The 21,868-nt window shown below is 44.5% G+C and overlaps 1 protein-coding gene across 1 annotated transcript in view; it reads left to right on the forward strand.

The window, feature by feature from the left end:
* Positions 1-14,561, forward strand: part of LOC104516929 (trafficking protein particle complex subunit 12-like) — a gene marked incomplete at its 5' end in the record, with an annotated part of 39,065 nt that extends 24,504 nt beyond the window's left edge. Inside the window, 4 exons of the mRNA XM_010161436.1 lie at positions 5,171-5,269; positions 11,737-11,837; positions 12,637-12,724; positions 14,228-14,561. Coding sequence (XP_010159738.1) covers positions 5,171-5,269; positions 11,737-11,837; positions 12,637-12,724; positions 14,228-14,470 — 531 coding nt within the window. The remainder of the gene's footprint in view (positions 1-5,170; positions 5,270-11,736; positions 11,838-12,636; positions 12,725-14,227) is intronic.
* Positions 14,562-21,868: the final 7,307 nt, after the last annotated feature.

The following is a 21,868-nucleotide window of genomic DNA, read 5'->3' on the forward strand; positions in this document are numbered from 1 at the left end:
AAACTACGTGGCATCAGTATAAATTAAAAAAAAGAAGTGTTATCTTTCTTTTACTCACCTCTTTCTTTGGCCAGAAGACTTCAGTAGCATTTAATAGGGAACAATCTTGTCAGGATTGACTCTTGAAAATAATTTTTAAAAAAGACTCTGATTAAAGTTGGGCCTACAACTATTTAAATCTGCTTTGGTTATCCTCAACTCTAATTAGGTTTATTTCATGTCATACCTCTTTTGTATTCCTTATCTGACTCCAGGAATTTTGTTTATGAAGCACAATGATTTTTGTCTTTTTAAATATGGCCTCATTAGCTTCATAGCTAAACATCTCATTAAAATATTGAGATGGAGGAGTATGTTGTTTTGGAGGGAGTGAGTGAGGTGCAAAGAAGTGATTCACCTAGACTTGTGCAGGAAATCGACAGAGGAACAGGAAATTAATCACAAGCCTCCTTGACCCGGGGACCATCCTTCCTAGGTACTGAATTCTGCCAGCTGTGTCCCTTTATCTGTGTGGCCAACGATACGTTCACTAGCAGCTTAAGGCAGGCTCACTATACTTTTTTTCCCTGATCATCCCCTTTTCTTCGTACAACCTTTCTTAAATGTATTCTAGCTTCCTTCCGTGCACCACTGTTGACTTAACCAAGTGACAGGTACAAAGAAACGGTGGTTCTGGCTCATACCAACTGAATCGGCTTTTCCCGCTCGTGTGAAAAAGGAGTGACTTAAGGGAGGACGTGGAAATACAGCAGGAAGGGAAGGGGAGACCACATAACATGTCACTGTAGGCTTCCGTTTACACGAACTATGGGCTTAGGTTCCTATGAAAGCGTCCCCTGAGTATAGCAGCGTGGGGGAATATTCATTTAAAATGCAACTGATGATGCTCATTGATTCATTTCCGCAGTCTAATTCCAAAACTTCTGCCATTTTACTAAATCACCATGGAAGTGTCTTGAAAACTTGTTCTTTTCATCTGAGCTAAAGTTGCTTTTGACATCTTACCAGACTGTTACCTCTCTGAGCAATAAAGACTTAAGTACTTCCCATATATACTATAAATGCACTCTGACTGAAGGCACATTTTTGTACTTTCTAGATTTTTTCAGTGTTGTCGTAGCTTTTGTAGAACTTGCCCTTCGTAAAAAGAAAAGCATTAGAATTGATTTTAATTTGGGTCTAATACAATTAAAACTGTACAGAGAAGGAGGTAACAGCTTGTGCTAATGACGCAAGGGACTGATGCCTAAGGACTTTAGTTCCTCTATGGTTTAAAGGAGAAAGACTGCATGAATCATTGTGTCTTTTGCCTAACAGTGCTGCAGTACTGCTCTTTGGATTCATAACCCTGTGAATCTCTGCTTTCGTAACCCTTCCACAAGCGCACTAGAGAGAAGAAGGATAAGTTATCCCTGTATTCTCTTCCCAAAATTTAGTATTTATGAACTATACGCTTTGCATAAGTAAAGCTGATTTTTAGTCTGTGGTTTATTGAACGTGCTCTCAGCATTCTACACATCATGGCTATTTATGCTTAGTTCTAAATATCTCCTAATTAATATTTTAAGTACTTAAGGTGGTGGTGAGAGAAATGTGAAAATGTATAATGCAGTGACCATGAAGGGAAGTACAGTTATACTGCAGTGCATCAAAGGACAAACAAACCCACTTGTTGTTTTTGTAGAAGCAGACCTAATAGCTTACTAGAACTGTTTTGAATGACTTTATTTAATATTAGCTCCAAATTTTCATAATAAAAGAGATATTGAATTATAAAACAATAGCCCAATTCCCATAACCTGATTTGTGTAACTTCACTCCTCCTTTTGGAATTTTTTTATGGTGTGGAAAATCAGAAGGCTCGCAGTCTTTAGAAATTAAAGGCCATGACAATACGTCAGCCCCACCTTAAAGTCTTTAGATCGCAAGTCATTAGGGTTTTTTTACTGGCAGTACGTAATACGCCTTAGTATCTGCCTTACTCCTCACAGCCACAGCTTGTATCAACCAAGGCTTCACTCCTCTGGGAGGGTGTCTATTTATCATTGTCACAGCCAATTTTTCTTACACCGTGTCACATTAGCAAAGCTGGGAAAGAAAACAAATCTTCAGTAAATGAGGGTAAATCTCATCTACTTTACAGTATGCTCCTTCAGAAGGGACTGTCAAATAAGATGCTTTTATAACTTACCATGGAATCATATCATTCCATGTCACATGTAGGATACTCTACTGCATCCATGAGAGTGGGGAGGGAAGGGTAAATGCATATGAAACTTGCTGTGGGATCCTGGACTAACTACAAAATGAGGTGGCATTTAGAAGCATGCCTGGATATTGTGATAATTTTTTACAGTTTCATCCTGGGGTCATCCTTTCCTGTGCTTAGAGGTGGCTTTGGACATATGTAACTTTGTCTCTTATCATCATCTCCTGGAAGAAATGGGTCCCATTCCGGTGACACGTACTACAAGGCATAGGGCAGATAAGCACAGATGCTATGTGCTGTGCCATCGTATGGAAACAGGGTGCTGGATCCACGAATACACTGCGTAGACAATGCTACACCTCCACTCTCACATTTTAGGAGGCGTGAATGTTTACATACTCCTGCTTACAATGCATATGATGATGTAGTCACTTGACAAGGAATGCTGAAGGGGAGGAGGGTTTGTTTGCCTGATTAGGCCAAGTCCATTAAGCCCCCACAGAGCAGGCCCCCAGGACGTTACTTGGCTGCCTGTTCCTACCAAGGCTGGCTACTACCTACCCTAGGGAGCCTGGGATGTTGCAGTTGTGCAAACAGTGCCCCTTCATGCAGCTTCTTCTGGCCAAGAATTTTCGGCAGTCAGATCATACTAAACTGTAAACTAAGCTGACAGAAGAAACAGTTTTCTATCATCTTAACTGCATGACTTCCTGGGAGTTGTTTCTACATCACTTTGGGGATGTGACTGTAAAGCCCCCATCCCTCACAGCTGTGCTACACATCTCTGTTGTGTAGCCTGAGCCTTAGAGCGTGCATGAGACCGAGCGCTGGATAAGTGGCAGCTTTAGAGCATAGAATGGAAGACCTTGAGCACAAAAGGTAGAATTCAATACAACAAAATTATTTCTCCAGTGAGCACATTTTATGCTTTAAGGGGTAAAATTCACAGTCATCCACAATCCTTCAGTTTTTATAAATGACACTCTTGCAGGTATTAATAGGTAGTACAAATGTGGCTGTGGTTCCTCTTAGGTCACAGTTCAGAGGATCCCTATTCTGAGTTTTGGATGCCTACCTAACACAGTGGGACTCCATGATCAAAGAAGTCCTTTAGTGAGAGCCGTTACAGTGAAAATGGAGTTCTACCTAAGTCATAAATTTATGAAAAATGTTGGTAGCATAAATTTCCTCACATGTCAGTTCTGAATACTAAATAAATCAGAATTTAAATAAATATATTTTTGTGTATGTGGCCCATTGTATTTGCTCTGAACTCTTTCTGTGACGAGCAATAAGCATGAACATGGCATGGCACACTAGAATTGGAATACACTCTATATTTTAATTATTAACTGTTAAGAATTAATCATTATACCCACGATATACAAGTTGTTGGCAAAATAAACCTCCTGCAGAGTGCCTCCCTGGGCTGTTTAAGCCACCCTCTAATATTATAGGACATGTAGTTTTTCTCATATACAGATCAGATTCCAAAGACTTCTCTGTGTTTTTGGTGTGTATGAAACAATTAGTATGTTCCAAATGGTGACCTGGTGGATGGGTCAAGTAGGGTTCCATCCTTTTAAGTCCAACCTCAGGAAAATAAGTTCATTACATCTGGGGCACGTGGGCTCCTCAGGCTAAGTAGCAGATGAAGAAAAAGTACTTTTACCAGCAGCTGTGATCACATTAGGGACAAGTTAAATGAGCACTGTAATTCGACAGTAGGTAGAGAGTATCCCAAGACATCTCTGCAGTTTGAAGGATTAGTCTTTGATGTCTCCTGCTTCCTAACACCCACGACAAATTCTTGCGTTTAGTTGAAGGGCAGGACTGTCAGGAAGCACAGCACAATCTTCTGCCTTTGCATATGCCTGGCTTTTAAAAGCAAATGCACACTTTCTCTGCCTTTGCTGTGGATTGCCCCAAGCAGCTATAGCTGAGGTTAGTGCAGCTGTGTGCCCTGTGAATGTACCTGCTACGTGTGTTCTGGTCAGCTTAGAGCACACACAGAGTTTCTCATGTCTGCCTGCCAAACACCATGTAGCCAGGCTCTGAAAGTCATTTCTTGCCCAGATCTTTAATTACTGCAGGTTAACCCCAAAACAGCTGGGCTACAGTAACCAGTCATGTGGGCATTCCTTTCCTGTGGGAAATGGGACCAGGATCTTGTTTAACCCTCTGTCACTGGTCGTTTTCTGGAGGGTATGGGTGCACTGCATTGGGAGCTGGCGGGTCTCAGAGCTGCCGCTTGCCACCACGGTCTTTGTGCAGGTGTTCTGGGGGGGGTCACTTGCAAAGCTTCCTGGAGTTCAGAACCAGCCCACCCCCCAAGTAGTTTTAGCCCAAATCAGTTTTCTATTTAGATTAGCTGCATATTTTCTTTCACACAGTACGGTAGAAGGGGACAGGGGTTTGGGCAGAGGGATAGAGAATGTCTTGTTTCCCTCGGTAGCAGTGCTGTTTTGTCATCTGAAAATGTGCATGAATTGCAGCTTTGGTTGCACGGTATTTTTCACAAGTCAAGAGCATGTGCACAAGCAGGTCCCAAAGCTTTGAAACGTGGTTTGTTAAACCGTGTAAATTGTACATATATTTGAAGCACGTGACACCTCCCAAGTATGTATACCCCAGTCACACAGAAGCTTTTTGACTTTAATCCTAAATCATAGTCTAATCTGAAGAATAAATGTTCAATTTTTTTGTTCTTGGCATTTAGCTACAAACATAATAGGATCCATCTGGGGGGAAAAAAAAAAAGGAAGAACCCTTGTATATGCAGTTCTGGTGTAAGTGAGAAAAGACCAATAAAGCCAGCCACTACTGCCTGCAGTGATAGCTAGAAATTCTGTCCCACTGACAAGTTGCAATTACTTTAATTCTGTTTAAATATGTCTTTAAAACATAAAGACTGAAGAATACTGAGCTTAAATATTTGGTCGTGTGCTTTTCACCCCTTAGGACTACGTGCTTGCTGTAGATGCTTATCACACCGTCATCAAATACTACCCAGAGCAAGAGCCTCAGCTGTTGAGTGGAATTGGAAGGATTTTCCTTCAGGTACACGTTTTATTCTAAATCTGCTATGTAATACTGCTGTTGACAGCTATATGGTGAATAATTGTTGAATTTAAAACTATAGTTGTTTTTATAGGGCATGTGTCAAATTGTAGAGGCAGTGGTCAGAACAAAAAAAACCTTCTACCACATGATATTAGATAAAGTTAGGAAATATAAAGCCCTGATAATATTAAACGTACATGCACGTACATTAGCAAAGAACATGCTGTAGAAAGTTATGCTAATAATTTAATTAAAGAGCAACATTCTGCTTTCCCTAAAATTAATGGTAAAGCTCCCATTGAACTGCATGAGACAGAATTTCACTAGAAATATCATTTCTCACTGCCTCAAACTTTTTTTCACATTGTATAACTGCCATCTTCATCTAGAAAAAAGTTTCCTTCTTTTTCCAGCTTATATCCATGTAGCGCTGTACAGTAATAAGTAAAAAAAAAAAGGACAGTAGTACTTTTATGCTTATCAGAAAATGACGCATCTGAACAATTAGTATCTGATTGTTTTAGTTTTTAGTATCTCACAAGTTCCTCACACTTCTTTCGTATTTTTGATACTTACATTTCAAACTTTTCCTTTGTATCTACTTCCTTTTATTATTTATTAGAACTACTTTAAGGTCCCTTCCAACCCAAACCATTCTATGATACTATGATTGTTTGCTTGAATTCATAGAATGTCATTCAAACTCAGTTACGGATTTTCAGTTCTCAAAAAGTTTTCACAGTGTGATAAAACATGTTTGTCTTTAAAAGTTGGATTTAAACTGAATCTCCATCACCGTAGAGCAGTTTTATGATATTGGCTGTATGCATTAATTATTACCTAAATAAGTAACCTACTAATTATGCATATTAAAGAATGGCACTGTAAATATGTATAACACTATTGGAAATACAAGTTATTCATAGTTCTGGTCTTACTGGGAAAACGACTGGGTAGTTTATTAGCACTGCCTTGCTGACAAGAGGGTCTGCCCTAGTGTTGCACTCTCCAGTCTGTTAGTAGCTCAGTTTGGTACAGAAAAATTGTCACTCTCAGGAGAAAAGCATCTCCTAACTTCAGAAAGAATTACATCCACCCCGTTTCGGAAGTGGTGTTTGCAGGCGCTGTACAGAGTCACTTGAAGTCATTGACCTCCACAACATCGGCTGTGACAACAGGCCTTTCGTGTTTACTGTCAGAACTGGACAGAGCCAAAGGGAGTATGAGGAGCCCTTGATATTTTCATGTGATCCTAGACAGTAGTTAATAAAAAGCATCACTTCTGAATTGAAATGTTCTCCTTTCTTCTAGCACCTTACGGAGATAAATTTTCATTGTTTGGCATGTTGTCTCTTCTTTTGTGACAAAATCTTCAGCTCTCTCTGGAGGGTACTGTTGCAATAGATGCAAGATTTCAGTGTATTAAGAGAAATAATCAGCGTGCAGGTAAACAAAACCAAAAAGTTCAAATCAAAGAAAGAGACGTGTGTTGTAGGGCTGGGCACACATCATTTTGGTAAGACCACTGCGTACTATGTGTGCACTGTTGATAAGGCATTCTGAAAAAAAATAAACCTCTGGCAGGTAAAATGGGAAAGCAATTTTCTTGTATTCAAATGTCACAGCTTCTCAAAAATAGGTAGTGATTCCCAAATAACCTCAGACTGTTCTCTTAACTTTGAACATTATCCAAGGGAGGCACAAGGGAGCCAGATTTTAGTTGCTTAGCAGTCACAAGTACTGTTTGACAAGAGATGTCACACATACGAAATAAAGCAATAGCATAGAATGAAGTGTAAGTTCAGGAGTTAAATAGATGTTGTGATTTACTCCCAGCCAGCAACTAAGCACCGAGGAGCTGCTCACTTGCTCCTCCCTCTACAGGTGGGATGGAGGAGAGAATCGGAGAAAAACCCTCATGGGTTGAGATAAAAACATTTTAGTAGGACAGCAAAGGGAGAGGAAATAATAATAATATCACTGATAAAGGAATATACAAAAACAAGTGATGCACAACACAACAATTGCTCACCACCTGGTGATCAATAGCCCATCCCCGAGCAGCAACCTCCCCGGTCAACTTAATAGGCTGAACATAGCACCTTAGGGCATGAAATATCCCTTTGGTCAATTTGGGTCAGCTGTCCTGGCTGTGTCTCCTCCCAGCTTTGTGTAGAGAAGAAGCTGGGAGAACAGGGGCAGTGTGACAAATTGAAACTGTCCTTGGCTTAATATAAACATTACTTGGCAACAGCTAGAAGATCAGGGTATAAATTGAAATCAGGGAGGTTTAGATTAGATGTCAGGAAGAAATTCTTCACAGAGAGGGTAGTGAGGCACTGGAACAGGTTGCCCAGAGATGTTGTGGATGGCCCACCCCTGGATGTCTTCAAGGCCAGGCTGGATGGGGCTTTGAGCAACCTGGTCTAGTGGAAGGTGTCCCTGCCCATGGCAGGGGGGTTGGAACTAGATGATCTTTAAGGTCCCTTCTAACCCTAACCATTCTATGATTCTATGATTCTATGATCAGTGTCATCGATGTTCTTCTCACCACAAATCCAAACATAGCCTCATAGTAGCTAGTATGAAGAAAAAGACTCTATCCCAGCCAAAACCAGCACAATACAAAAAGAAGATAACCTTTTTTCAACATGTAAAACCTTACTTGGTCTGTGTTTTTTCTTAATTAAATTGAGCTTACTAATTTAAGAATCCTAGAATGGTTTAGGTTGGAAGGGACCTAAAGGAACCGTGTCTTCGTTATCTTCACGTGTAGTGGGGCATACAGAGGCTTAGATCTGATGTACGGCCTTTAACTGTTGCCTTAAAGTAAGTGGGAAATGAGGATGAGAGAAGTGGAGAATGCAGGAAACGACAGAGGCTGTCGCAGAGAAATTTTCAGAAGCACTGTAATTCGGGCAGCAATCACCTGACCTGTAAAACAGAAGTTCACATGAAACAGGGAAACAGTGAACACATTTCAGTCTCTAGGATATTACTGTGTGTTGACAATAGACTCTGCTTGCTGGCTGACCTATCCAAAATTGCCGTTTAAATAACTACATTAAAGAATTAAGAAAGTGGAAAGCTGCCTGACCTTACCCTCTGCAATAGGTTGCTGCAACGCAGAGTTAAAAGCAATAAATAAATCCTTGGAGTACTTAAGAAAAATAATCTTGGTTTCCAGACAACAACCAACTTAAGCTCATTGTGTATTGGAGGCTCCTTGTTTGAGGATATGATTGATTGAGGTTAGAAGAGGAATTTTCATTGGTATCCGAAGTGCTAATTATTATTAGATACTGAAGTCAGGCTTTCTGAACTAAGTTAAATAAAATTAAGTGATGAAGACAGCTAAATATTTAACATTTAATGACTAATTAAAACTAATTATTTTAAATGTGGTGCCCCAAAAAAAAAAAAAGTAAACTGTTTCCCCTCAGTGGGAAGAATGAGAATTAAAACTTCGTCATGTTTGCTGAGAAGATACAAGATGCTGCTAAGAAATGAGAACTCTTCATATCCCAAATAAGGTGTGATTAATCTCAAAGCATATTAGATTTGTACTCGTCCAGCTCCCAGTGGAGCAACTGGTGGTTTGCCTAAGAAACGGATGAACCTCATGGTTAGGGGCTTCCTTCTAATTCCCAGGCTAAAACCACTCAAGGATGGATTCATTTACACTTGCTCAAGCATTATCCTTTAGTTAAAAGTAACTATTTTCTTGGTGGTTTACACCTTTATCTATGGAAATAAATTAAATCTTCAGTCCTTACAACTGAATGAGTATGTTTTCAGAATGAATTATGTTTGTTTTGTTTGAGTCCAGTTATTTAACATCTGGGACAAATGTCTGTTTAATTAGCTAGAGTATTAATGGGTATCCATAAATGTTTTGGTAGATGGACAGTTGCATCTTGAGTTGGATCATTCCCCAGATAATTTCTTTACGTTGTCAAGGGAAAGCAGTACCAGTCAGACAGTTGATGTTAACAGGGCTTTGGATACTGCCACTCTGATAAGCAAATTGGGAAGAAATCCAGATGAAACCTTAAAACGGATGTTTGCTGTGTCTGAAAAGTGTCCTGGGGAAGTCATTCACTGGAAGACTAGAAGGAGTCACGAGATGATTTTTTCCACAAGGATCCCTTTAGGGTTTGCAGTGTTTTTATTTTTCAGTTGGGTGCTCGTACGATGAAATTAGAAACATGCTTGTAAGACGTAGCAAGCTGAGAGTGGTGCAGACACTATGAAGGGCAGGATCAGAATGCAAAATAATCTTGACAAGCTGAGAAACTGAAACGTTAAACTGGCTGTGATTCAAACAGCAAAGGCAAAATACTTCCAAAGACTGGGAGTAACACACAAATACAAAATGGGAAGGAACTAACAAGATACTGTTCTGTAGAAAGGAATTAGGCTAAGGGTAAGCAAGCTACACATAGGTAAACAAGTCGGACTTCCACAATACTGTGGCACGAAAGCACATTTTGTATTCACATATGAAACATAAAGTAGTTCTTCCACACTCACTGCTGGAAAGAGATTAGTTGGAGATCGGCAGGCACCTGTGAAGCAACAGGAGAGGGTTTCTGTACTCTGCTCTGGTGAGACCCCACCTGGAGTGCTGCATCCAGCCATGGAGCCCTCAACATCAGAAGGATATAGACCGGTTGGAGTGAGTCCAGAGGAGGCCACGAAGATGCTCAGAGGGCTGGAGCACCTCTCCTATGGGGACAGGCTGAGAGAGTTGGGCTTGTTCAGCCTGGAGAAGAGAAGGCTCCGGGGAGACCTTATTGCACCTTCCAGTACCTGAAGGACCTACAAGGAAGCTGGGGGGGACTTTTTACAAGGGCCTGTAGTGACAGGACAAGGGGTAATGGGTTTAAACTGAAAGTGGGGAGATTTAGATTGGATATCAGGTAAAAGTTCTTCACGGAGGGGGTGGTGAGGCACTGGCACAGGTTGCCCAGAGAAGCTGTGGATGCCCCATCCCTGGAAGTGTTCAAGGCCAGGCTGGATGAGGCTTTGAGCAACCTGGTCTAGTGGAAGGTGTCCCTGCCCATGGCAGGGGGGTTGGAACTAGATGATCTTTAAGGTCCCTTCCAACCCAAACCATTCTATGGTTCTGTGATTCTATGAACCACCAGAATGATCAGAATCCAGAAAGCATTATCTATGAGACAGGGGTGAACACTGATTTGCTTGAAAACTGATTCTCATTCTAGAAGGAGAAAGATAGGAGAAAGTGCAGTGAAGATTTTCAAGTATGTAAAAGGCTGTTAAAAAAAGAGGAGTTGTACTGTTCTCCCTGACCACTATGGATAAGACAAAAACTTGGGGTGAAAAGTGCAGTGAGACAAGAGTGTATTTTGCAGGTGTGTAAGAATTCTGGAGTCAGTTTCCTGGGAGTGGGTGTAATATTCACCCTCTGAGAGCTTTAAGGAGACTTCCACACATTTGTCACAAACATTTCTGGCAGTGCTGGTTCTTAAACAAGCAGGAGATCTCTTGAGGCCCCCTGAATCTCCCCACCAGGGTTGCCTGGTTTCCATGGCTTTACGCTCCTGAACTGGTTTAGTTGTACTCCTTTTGACAGATTTATTTTACCCAGTACTAACTTTTCCTTCCATCTGTCCAGCCCAAAATCACTGTGAAACCTTACCAAAAGTAGGAGTGTATCCCTCTGTGAAATGTACATTGGGAACTTATTTACCAACGAGGCCTTCTTCAAAGTTACTCGTTTTCATCTCAAATAGCAATGTATGTGACAAACCCTCAGGTGAAATACACCTTCCTTTCTAGGAATCCCCTTCCCTGCCCCCCTCTCCTATAAAATCTGTTCCTCTTCAGGCCAGTTTTCAAATCCCTCATTCCTTCAGCCTGCACAATCCCCTCCCCAGGATTTTTCCAGCTGCAGATGGACCATGCCCAACACCCGCGGTGACCCGTTGCACTGGGGCTGTGTTCGGATGTATTTTGGCTCATGCACTGAAGCCATCCTGTGGTCCCTGGCAGTGGGATAACACGAATGGGTCCTACGCGAGCTACCAGCCTACTGTATCCCAGTTCTTTTGCCCGTGGACAGCATCTCCTTCCCGCAGTCACACCCTGTCTCACTGAAGTAGTCCTGACCCTGTCTCCTTTTCAGCTAATTTTATAAACTCTGGAATCAGTGACAACAGAGGAGCCAAATGAGGAGGTGGGGCACCCCTGCCACAGAGTCCAGGAATGCTCACAGCTCACAGCTGAGAAACACTGCCTTTGGGGGTTCTTTCCATGATCTTACCGTGGCTCTCTAAATACCGTGTTTGGTAACAGATGTAACCCCGTCAGCTTGGTGCCAAATAGTTAGATAATGGACTTGGATATGTTCTCATGTTCTTATCCTTTGTAAAAGATATAATCAATCTGGATCTCTTCTCTTCTCCTTGTGGTAACTTTTTTCTGATCTTACCGTCTAGATCGGAGACATAAAAACGGCGGAAAAGTATTTTCAGGACGTTGAGAAAGCCACTCACAAATTGGATGGACTGCAGAGCCAAATTATGGTTTTAATGAACAGGTAGATAATTTAATAGCTAAATGAACCTTTAAAATACAGTTTTTCAAAGTATACACTGTGAGCATTAAACTAGCCTTGAGACAATCCCGGTCTCCTCCTCTCTTTCACGTAAGTCTATCTGTCAGAACCGAGACTGAATGGCATTTAGACCCAGGAGATCTGTATTACTGGGTACAGTCATATTATCCTGGATGGAAATTGTGATCCTTCCGTTGATTTTACAAGGCTCTTTCTCATTCTTCCAGGCACTGCGTATTTTCACTCTTCTTTTTCAGTATACATTTGCATAAATCACTCTTAGGAGTAGCTATTTGGGGCCCTTATCCTACAGTCAGATCTGCTGGTGAAGTTCCCACCTGGTAGTTCCAGAGCATGCTGGAATAACACTGTAGTAAATCGAGCTGCATGATGGGGGACTCCGTGTGTAATGGTTAGCACGTTGGCTTAATACATTTGGAAAACGCTGTTCAAAAGTCCTCTGAATATGACACAACATGGCTAATTTCGTGAAGAGAAATAATTCCTAGAGGAGAGTATCTGCATTTAAATTAATAAAAACACAGTGAAGACCATTGCTTTGGTAGGCAAGCACTATAATAGCCAAATGATCCAAGTTGTCATTCCATTTGTCTGTGAATCAGTGTCTCCCTGCTGGTTGTTAATTACACTGTGAAGAGCAAATGTCAGAAACCCTCACATCTGTAACAGGAAAAGTAAAAGCTGGTGTCCATTCTCTTTAAAACACATTATCACCTTGGGTTTTTGAGGAGAACTCATTCACCTGTCACTTCCTTTCTAGGGCGTTTCTCCACCTTGGTCAGAATAATTTTGCAGAAGCTCATCGATTTTTCACGGAAATTTTAAGGATCGACTCATCAAATGCTGTGGTAAATCTCCAAATTTATAACAAACACCTAAATTATTATCTTAATGCTTCATGTGTGGATTTAATTAGCAGCAGAATATGCTTAGAGCCTTATAGAAAAATCGGATGTGGCATGTGTGCCGAAGGGGATTTAGTGTACGTAAGATACAAAATGGGATGGGAGGTGAAGAGCCAGTCTGTGTGAAGGGCACGAATACTTAGGCAGTGTGCGCTGGCAGCCCAGAAAGCCAACCGTATCCTGGGCTGTATCCAGAGAAGTGTGGCCAGCAGGTCGAGGGAGGGGATTCTGCCCCTGTACTCTGCTCTGGTGAGACCCCACCTGGAGTGCTGCGTCCAGCTGTGGAGCCCTCAACATCAGAAGGATATTGACCAGTTGGAGCGAGTCCAGAGGAGGCCATGAAGATGCTCAGAGGGCTGGAGCCCCTCTGCTATGGGGACAGGCTGAGAGAGTTGGGCTTGTTCAGCCTGGAGAAGAGAAGGCTCCGGGGAGACCTTAGTGCAGCCTTCCAGGACCTGAAGGGGCTACAAGGAGGCTGGGGGGGACTTTTTACAAGGCCCTGTAGTGACAGGACAAGGGGGAATGGGTTTAAATTGAAAGTGGGGAGGGTTAGATTAGATATCAGGAAGAAGTTCTTCCCAGAGAGGGTGGTGAGGCACTGGCACAGGTTGCCCAGAGAAGCTGTGGATGCCCCATCCCTGGAAGTGTTCAAGGCCAGGCTGGATGAGGCTTTGAGCAACCTGGTCTAGTGGAAGGTGTCCCTGCCCATGGCAGGGGGGGGGGAACTAGATAATTTTAAAGGACCCTTCCAACCCAAACCATTCTGTGATATTCTATGATATTTCTGTGATACTCATTTGCAGCTTTCAGAAAGTGTGAGTTTCTGCTGCTAAACGTGTTATATGACTTTGTACCATTGGAATCTTCCGGTAACTCATAAAACCTTGTTTGTGTGGAAGAGAAAATGGAACCTGAGTTGATCATTTATGATTTATTTCAACTGCCCTGTCTGCTGAATTTACTTGAAGTCAGTTGTAGATGCCTTTGTGCTAATTTCTTCCTGTTCCTTATGTGGAACCCTCTGTAAGCCAGAAAGAAAAAAACTTCTGAAGATGGAGTGAAGTCATTAAAAAAAAACTATGAAAATGAGAGTGTGCAGAGGCTCATGTAGTTTCTGAAATCGGTTTCAAGTGAGTTTTAGAATCAACTAACATCCTATACTGTTTATATTGTGGTTTAGACTGTCTTTTAGAGTTTCAGCTCTTAGAAGTCAGCAAGTCCTACTGGCACAGGATAAACCTGGAGAATAACAAGAGGAGAAGGGTTGGATTGTATGATTGATAACGTATTTTAGTTACTTGCACACATGCACAAAAAACAGCAGTTCTTAGCACACAGTAAATCTGGTTTAACCCCAGATGCTAGGCTTCCTTTTCTCCTTCTCTCTCACCACTTGCAAGTCCGTACATACATATACTTACTTACTGACAGTATGCTTTTCTCTAGGCTAACAACAATGCTGCCGTTTGTCTTCTTTATCTGGGGAAGCTGAAGGATTCCCTCCGGCAGCTGGAAGGAATGGTGCAGCAGGCCCCTAAACACTACCTGCACGAGAGTGTCCTCTTCAACCTGACCACGATGTACGAACTGGAGTCGTCTCGCAGTATGCAGAAGAAGCAGGCCCTTCTAGAGGCTGTAGCTATCAAAGAGGGCGACAGCTTTAACACTCAGTGTCTCAAGTTGGGATAGGTCATTTCCAACTATTTTTTCCCAGCAAGGCTGATTTTTTAAATTGTATATACTCTTGCTAATGTGTAAATGTGAAATAAAATCTGCTCAGTGGCATGACTGCAGAATCCCTTGTGTCTAGCAGTCCTGCCGTTGTGAAGACTTTGTGCTGACCAAGAGCCGGCTGCACCCCTGCGAGTCCACTGCGGTGTAGTTACTCCTCCCCACAGCGCACTCTGCGCGTCCACTCGGCCGCTCCGGTTCTTCCTGTAAGAAAAGCTGAATTTGACCCCATCTTGTCTCGGTGACTGTTACAGTTTCTCGGTAATCAGTGCGCCAGTGGCCTGAGCTAAATCCAACAGCTGAGCGTGGCGGACAGAACATCAGTGCCTGTGTTACAGAAATGAAGTTCTGAGTGCGCTTCTCTTCGCTTGCTCCTGCTCTGTGTGTCATTTTGCCCCCGTCAGACTAGCGACTATCCCGCCTTTCTACCCACTGCTCGCCAGGGAGGGTGCGTGACAAACACCCAACAGACTCAGGCGCGACTGAGGTTGGAAGGGACCGCCGGAGCCCAGCTGGCCCAACCCCAGCTCAGGCAGGGCCACCTACAGCCAGTTGCCCAGGACCATGCGCAGGCCACACGTGAGGGAGCCATATGGTCTCCCGACCCCTCCCTGGCTTAGCGACACCATTACATTGTTCAGATTAAAGCATTTGGATTCGGGAAAGCTGAGGGTGGAAGCAGAGGATTTCTCTGTTCCCAAACTTAATGCTTTCTTCCATACTTTTTTCCTCTCTCCAGCTCTCTGGCTAACATCTGTGCTTGGTTGTCACCAGCAGATGGTTGGCTACAGCCAAAAGGTTGTTCGAGGACCCCCTTAACGTGTGCGTGTGCCTTTCAGCTCTCGGGTTACGGCTCTTCCTCATACTGACCCCACAGCCTGAGGATTCCTCTCGGCATAGACGGGCACAGCTGCTGGGTAGAGGAAGGAGCAGTTGGTGTGGAACACAAACCACCTCAGCTCCCCTCCTTTCCCGTTACCACCGTGCAGAAAGCACTTCCCGAGGAAAAGGATGGAGTGGCTGGGGCAGGGGTATCAAAGGGTCAGGCAACACGGTGGAAGCAGATGGGGTGATGCAGAGAAGGACGCGAAGTGGTTGTCCTTGATGCGACAATATCGGCGTGCAGGGATTTTGGCATGCCTTGGAACACAGATTTTTGGAATCACGGTACTACTGTGGTATCAGTGCATCTCACACCTCTGCCCACAGTTCTCCCTTCATCTGTATTGAAAAGGTTCAATCCAGACTCTTCCTTTCCTTGCGGGTGGGATGGGGAGGAGAAAATACGAGGAAAGGCTCATGGGTCAAGACAAGGACAGGGAGAGATCACTCAGCAGTTACGGTCAGGGGCAAAGCAGACTACACCTGGGGATGAGAAGTCAATTTAATTAGTTAGATTAATTTAATCACCAGTCACCTCTAAAGATAGAAGCCTAAGCTGTTCGTATACCGGCCATGTACGTTTTACAGGTCACACTTGTGCGCTGAAGCAAAGGGTGGGTAAGTGCCAATCCACTGAGAAAAAAAAACAGTCGGTATTTGTGTTTCTGGCTTGGCCTCCAGGTTCCACAGCTGGATCTGAGTTTAACCTTGTCCTGAAGTACCACCCCTGAAGTAAAAAATGAAAGATTCAGCACCACCTGCTGCAGTTGGGTTTCAGCACCGTTTACATATCTTCAGTGAGTATTAAAATACAGTAAAATAGAAGTAGTTACTCTTGCATTACTCTTTATGAGGCGTTACATTTGTTTTAAATATTGCTATGATTTTAGATGAGGTTTAACAGTCATTGGACGATTTCTCAGTTTATGTTGTCTTAACTGAGTTGCAATCAGTGTAGTTTTCAGTCCATCACAACTACTAATCACAGTGTGTTGCTCACTGTGCTCATTATAAGTGATTTTAGTAGTATGTTTTCTCCAGGACAGGTCGACAGGTCGCTTTCTTTGCACACGGGGCTTCTTAGGAGACAGAAATGCTGGCATGTAACCACTATTGTTCTCAAATACTTTGAGAGCACTGAACAATTTACCAGGGCCTGTAGTGACAGGACAAGGGGTTACGGGTTTAAATTGGAAGTGGAGAGGTTTAGATTAGATATCAGGAAGAAGTTCTTCCCAGAGAGGGTGGTGAGGCACTGGAACGGGTTGCCCAGAGAAGCTGTGGATGCCCCATCCCTGGAAGTGTTCAAGGCCAGGCTGGATGGGGCTTTGAGCAACCTGGTCTAGTGCAAGGTGTCCCTGCCCATGGCAGGGGGGTTGGAACTAGATGGTCTTTAAGGTCCCTTCCAACCCAAACCATTCTATGGTTCTAGTTTTAAAAAATTGTAATTATATGTAAATTAATATAACATATTTGCATGCATTTAGCTGAAGGTCAGGTGCCATATATACTGTTATACTATTGTCTACAATTTCAGGAACTTGGATTTGTCTTTTCCAACTCAGAAGTGAAAGTAGCATGATCCACCATCACCCAGCGTGCTGGAGCCACTTGCTTCTTTACAACTGAGGAGTAAAACGCTTCCTTTTTTGATTCAGTGAGTGCCTTACACTCCCTGCACATGTACATGACAGCCTGCATTCTGATAGGCAAAGAATAAAAACCTGTGATCCCAGTCAGTCAAATAACCATTGAAAAAGAAACACTGAAAAAATAATCCCGTTCTCCAAGTTTCTCTAAATTCCAACTCGTGTGTGTTACTACACAACTCTCGCTTCAGAATGTTTGCTGTGTTCTTGTTAGTAGAGCTTTTACTCGGATAAAACCGCCTGCAGAGGAGAGGCTTGGACGGGGTGACCTCTAAGCTCAGTGAGCCATTAAACAAGTGACATCCTGGTAGACTTGCAGAATAATTAAAATTTAAATGCAAAGGCATATTATCACCGCTGGATGTATGCAAATTGTTAACTGTTTATAAAATGCAGTAAAGAGCGTCACTGTCGGGTTTGGATTTAACATACACACAAGCTGAACGTTTGAATTCCCTATATTCAGCCAGTTACACATCTGAATGCTGTATGTGGTGTTAAAGCATTAAAGCTAAGGACAAAATTTGTCCTCAAAACATTAATTACACCAGGCAATCCTGTTAAATTCAATGAATTCAGCTGAATTTAATGAGGGTTCCTGGTGTAAATGAGGGCAGAGCTCAGTTCTGAAACACAGCATGCGTGTGTCATCTGGCTAAGTGAGAAAAGCTGCGGAAAGCATAGCCCGAACGAGCCGATTGTTGCATTCAAGCCTTAAAGCTTAATGTGCCTTAACAGAAGTTTTGCATTTAAATTTCCTCTTTTATTAAAAAGGGAGCAAAGAAGCTGTACTTCAGACATTCAGATAATTACATTATGCACAGAGACCCTGATCCTCCAAAGGACTGAAGCGTCTATCTGCCACTTCCAGTGCGGAACTGCAGCTCAGGTGATAATGGCATCCCCCCGCCAGCTGGTCATTTGCATTTTCCTGGTGCCTCAGTTTTGGACTGGTCCCACTACACGTTCCCCAGACAGGACGTGTGGGCATGCTCGGGACTCCTCAGTGGACTCCAGCCGGCGCAGCAGAAAGGACGATCGTTCCCCCTTCCTTGACGCGAGCACGCGCACAGCCCTGCACAAGCTGGATGAGCTCGCTGACCCGCTGGAAAAACTCACCAAGCCAGCTAACGCCCCCTTCAGATCCATCTTCATCCTGAGGCTTTCAACGCAGGGGTGTGCTGGGAATAACCACCCCGCCTGGGTAGGCTGCCAGGTTTTCCACACTACGGTGGTCTGAGAAGCGGCAGACAGACAACCCTTTTCCGAAGCCTTTGCTGCGGGCGTCGAGCTGCCTGCGCTGCCGCCGCCCAACAGGAGATCGCAAGGTGTGTGGTTCTCCCATCTCCAGGAGCGTTCAGCTGCAGTGGGAAGCGTACGTTCCCTCTCCGCTTCAAGCTGTGACCAAGAGGGGTGTGAAAACGGGACCGAAGCACCAAGTAGAGATTTACACCTATTCCAGGTAGGAGGAACTGCAGCAGCCAGAGACAACCTCTGCCTAAGCAACCCACACTGCTGCTGTCCGGAGCCAAGGCCGGGGAGACAAGGTGTTGGAGCAAGGCGGGGTTTATCCCTTTCATCCAGCTCATACCTATAACATGACCTCACAGGAAGATGCCATGCACCCCTTCCGCTCTGCTTTCTACCCACCTAATAAAACATCAGGGACGAAAATGTATTTCACCAAAGTGACGGGTTTAAATTGAAAGTGGGGAGGTTTAGATTAGATACCAGGAAGAAGTTCTTCACAGAGAGGGTGGTGAGGCACTGGAACAGGTTGCCCAGAGCAGCTGTGGATGCCCCATCCCTGGAAGTGTTCCAGGCCAGGCTGGATGAGGCTTTGAGCAACCTGGTCTAGTGGAAGGTGTCCCTGCCCATGGCAGGGTGGTTGGAACTAGATGATCTTTAAGGTTCCTTCCAACCCAAACCATTCTGTGGTTCTATGAAAGTGAGGTGCTTTACACTGTAGGAACTTGGACCATGCGTCTGGCGTAGGAACAGCAGCTCAGCAGCGCTGGATGCAAACAAGCGCCACCACTAACTTTCAGGCAGCAGTAGTGGAAAGATGCTTCCCTGCTTAGTTCTCCAAGTCCGCCTGGCAATTACCCGTTCAGGGATTCTCACCTTCAAGGGGATTGTGAGATGCCACAGCCCTGGTGTGGGGGAGGAACAGAAAGGCGCGGGTGGGGAGGAGGACCCAGGTGCTGCTTTACCTATGTTCTGGATCAACCCCTGATCCTGTCCTAGCTTTGGGCAGTTGTTTGCAGATGTTTATTGTGTATGAGTCATTAAAATGAATCCACCTGAAACCCGGCAACAAAGGCTTGTAATTCACCCACAAAGAGGGAAAAAACAGGATGTTACTTGCTTGAGGCAGGGAAGGGAGGGAGAACGTTCCTCTCTGGCTTTGAAAAATGGTCAAAACTGCAGTGCTAAACTGAAAATACCGAAGTCAAAAGCTGCAGAACAGAACTACTAGAGGACATAAAAAACCCCGCCAGTATTGGCAGCGCGGGGTGCGAGCAGGTACTTCGGAAGCTGGCACACGCTCCAGCGGTCGGCAGCAGGATCAGGGCAGCGGCAGCAGCCTGTGCACAACCCGGGCACCGCTCGGTGCCCCCTTCTACCGCGTCACCGCCAACGGCTTCCCTCTCTCCACAGTCGGCCGGGCAGCTTCAAGTCGCCTGAACCATACAGAAAAAACCCACGAGCCTGAGGGTGGACCCCAATCAAATTCCTTGGGCTCAAATGCCTGTGATGCCAGGGCAAGCTGGAGCTTAGGGCCGTGTCCGCGAGCGAAGGACGATCCCGAAGCACCAGGGAGGCGCAGAGCATACCCACTCCAGTTTTCTCCCAGCCGATGCGGCTCACCGACGGGCACAGCGGTTGCGAATCGGTGCCCCGAGAGGCGGCACAGAAGGCAGCGAAACGGAGGGGCGCTTTCCAAAACCTAGTGCGGGTATCCCAGGAGGACTGCGGTAGGGGAAACCAGCACTGACAGCGACCCACAGCTCTTTAACTGCTGCACCTTTCCCCAAGTGTCTTGGGTTTTGACATTTTCATTCTTATCTGGGTATTTATACAGTTAATAAAAGATGAGAGCTAGCAACTCGGTCACATAAAAACAGGGTTTCCGAAGTGCAGGTATGGCGGAGTACCTGTCTGCAAACGCAGTGTTTTGGGAATCACGCTGTAAAGTCACGGTAAGTGCAGCAAATCAGATCAGATCAGATCTGGATCTCTGAGCCAGGAATATTTAAACTGCAGCACTAACTCATCCCCCAGTGCGTTGCTCTGTTTACGTGGCTTCGGGAAACAGCAGACAGCTGGCACTGACCCTGTTTCAGGGAGAGGGAAGGGAACCTGGGAATTTCTATCACTTTCACGGGAAGGCACCCAAACAGGTGATGTAATTTTCCAGCATAGCACAGGTCAGGTCTGCAGCCCCTGCCTCGCCAAATATCTAAATCCACTGCTTGGCTACCAGGAATATTCTTCAAAGCTGTGCTCAGCTCCACCTCAGCCTTTACGCGCAGCGGCGTGTGCCAGCTGGTATGCGTCAGGAAACCATCCCTCCTCATAAACTCCTAGTCCAAGCTAAACCCTGGAGTCAGAAACCAGGCAGGAGAGCGCCTGTTCTGCCAAGAGGACCCACCCGATGCTCCGAGCGCGTGAAGATGTTACACTTGTCGTGTTCAGCTGCCGGGGAGCAGCACAGCCCCTGCTCTCAGCAGCCCAGGGCGAGACACCCAGCATTTCCCTCCACCCACGCACGGGCACCAGGCGTGGGTGCTACTGGTTCACTACAGGCTGTGAAGTGTCCTTGCTTTATGATATCCAAAGACACATAGTGAGGGAGAGCAGCATCACAAATTTTGCAGCCATCTGGCTGCCCCCCTACCATATTAGAAAGCCCGCTCAATGTCCACAGCTGGCTCCAGATCTGCCCGCAGAAAACAAGGCCACTGCTCTCTTAAGCTGCTCCTGAGAAACTGAGGTATACGCCACTTGAGAAAAGCTTGGATTAAAGTGGAAAACAGGTACCAAAAAAGCTCAAACTCCTCAATTCAGTGCCATTTCTCCTACACGTTGGTTTTTTTTTTTTTTAAACTCTAATCCTGGAGGAGTTGAAATATTCCCCTGGAGTTAATGCTGCAGGAACCACTTACATAAATTTTCATACTACATCAATGCACCGAGATTTTCCACTAGCTGCAGTAAAACAGACTCGGTTTTGGACCAAAAAAATCAATCTCACTTTATGCTTTTAGATATATGGGATATGGGGGGGGAGGGGGAAAGAAAAAAACCCAAAACCAAAAAAATCGCCATGAAAATAAACCGCTAGCGAGACGGTGTGTCCCCGCTCCCTCCACTCTCTGGAGTGTTTTCTATTAATATTAACGTCCTTTTTCCTGCCCAGCTGTTCCCTCCCAGTGTAATCTCCCATGTAATCTCTTCACAGGTGTAGAATCTTTATACCAGACCTAAATTGCTTTTTCCTGGCTGACAAAAAAACGCTTTCGGAGAGCAAAGCTTTCACCCCTTCAAAGACACCTACAGCGCTAAAGGGCAGGGACTGAAAAGCGTTGACAGGAAGACCCCCGCAGCCCCCGCCACCCCTCAGCGGCAGAATGCATCGTGCCATGAAAATGATGAACGATCCTCAGCGGGGCGATTGTGTGTTACTCCTGACAGCCGGGAGATGGGAGCTGCGCTGGGTGTATATATTCCTCCGGAGAGGCAACAAAACAAGGTGGTTCAGTCCTGCTTCCCAGGTCGCATCCTACATCAGCGAGCTGCTGAAAGCAGTCGCGGCGGGCAG

The sequence above is a fragment of the Eurypyga helias genome, unplaced genomic scaffold (assembly GCF_000690775.1).
Source record: "Eurypyga helias isolate BGI_N326 unplaced genomic scaffold, ASM69077v1 scaffold3561, whole genome shotgun sequence".
Classification (NCBI taxonomy): Eukaryota; Metazoa; Chordata; class Aves; order Eurypygiformes; family Eurypygidae; genus Eurypyga; species Eurypyga helias.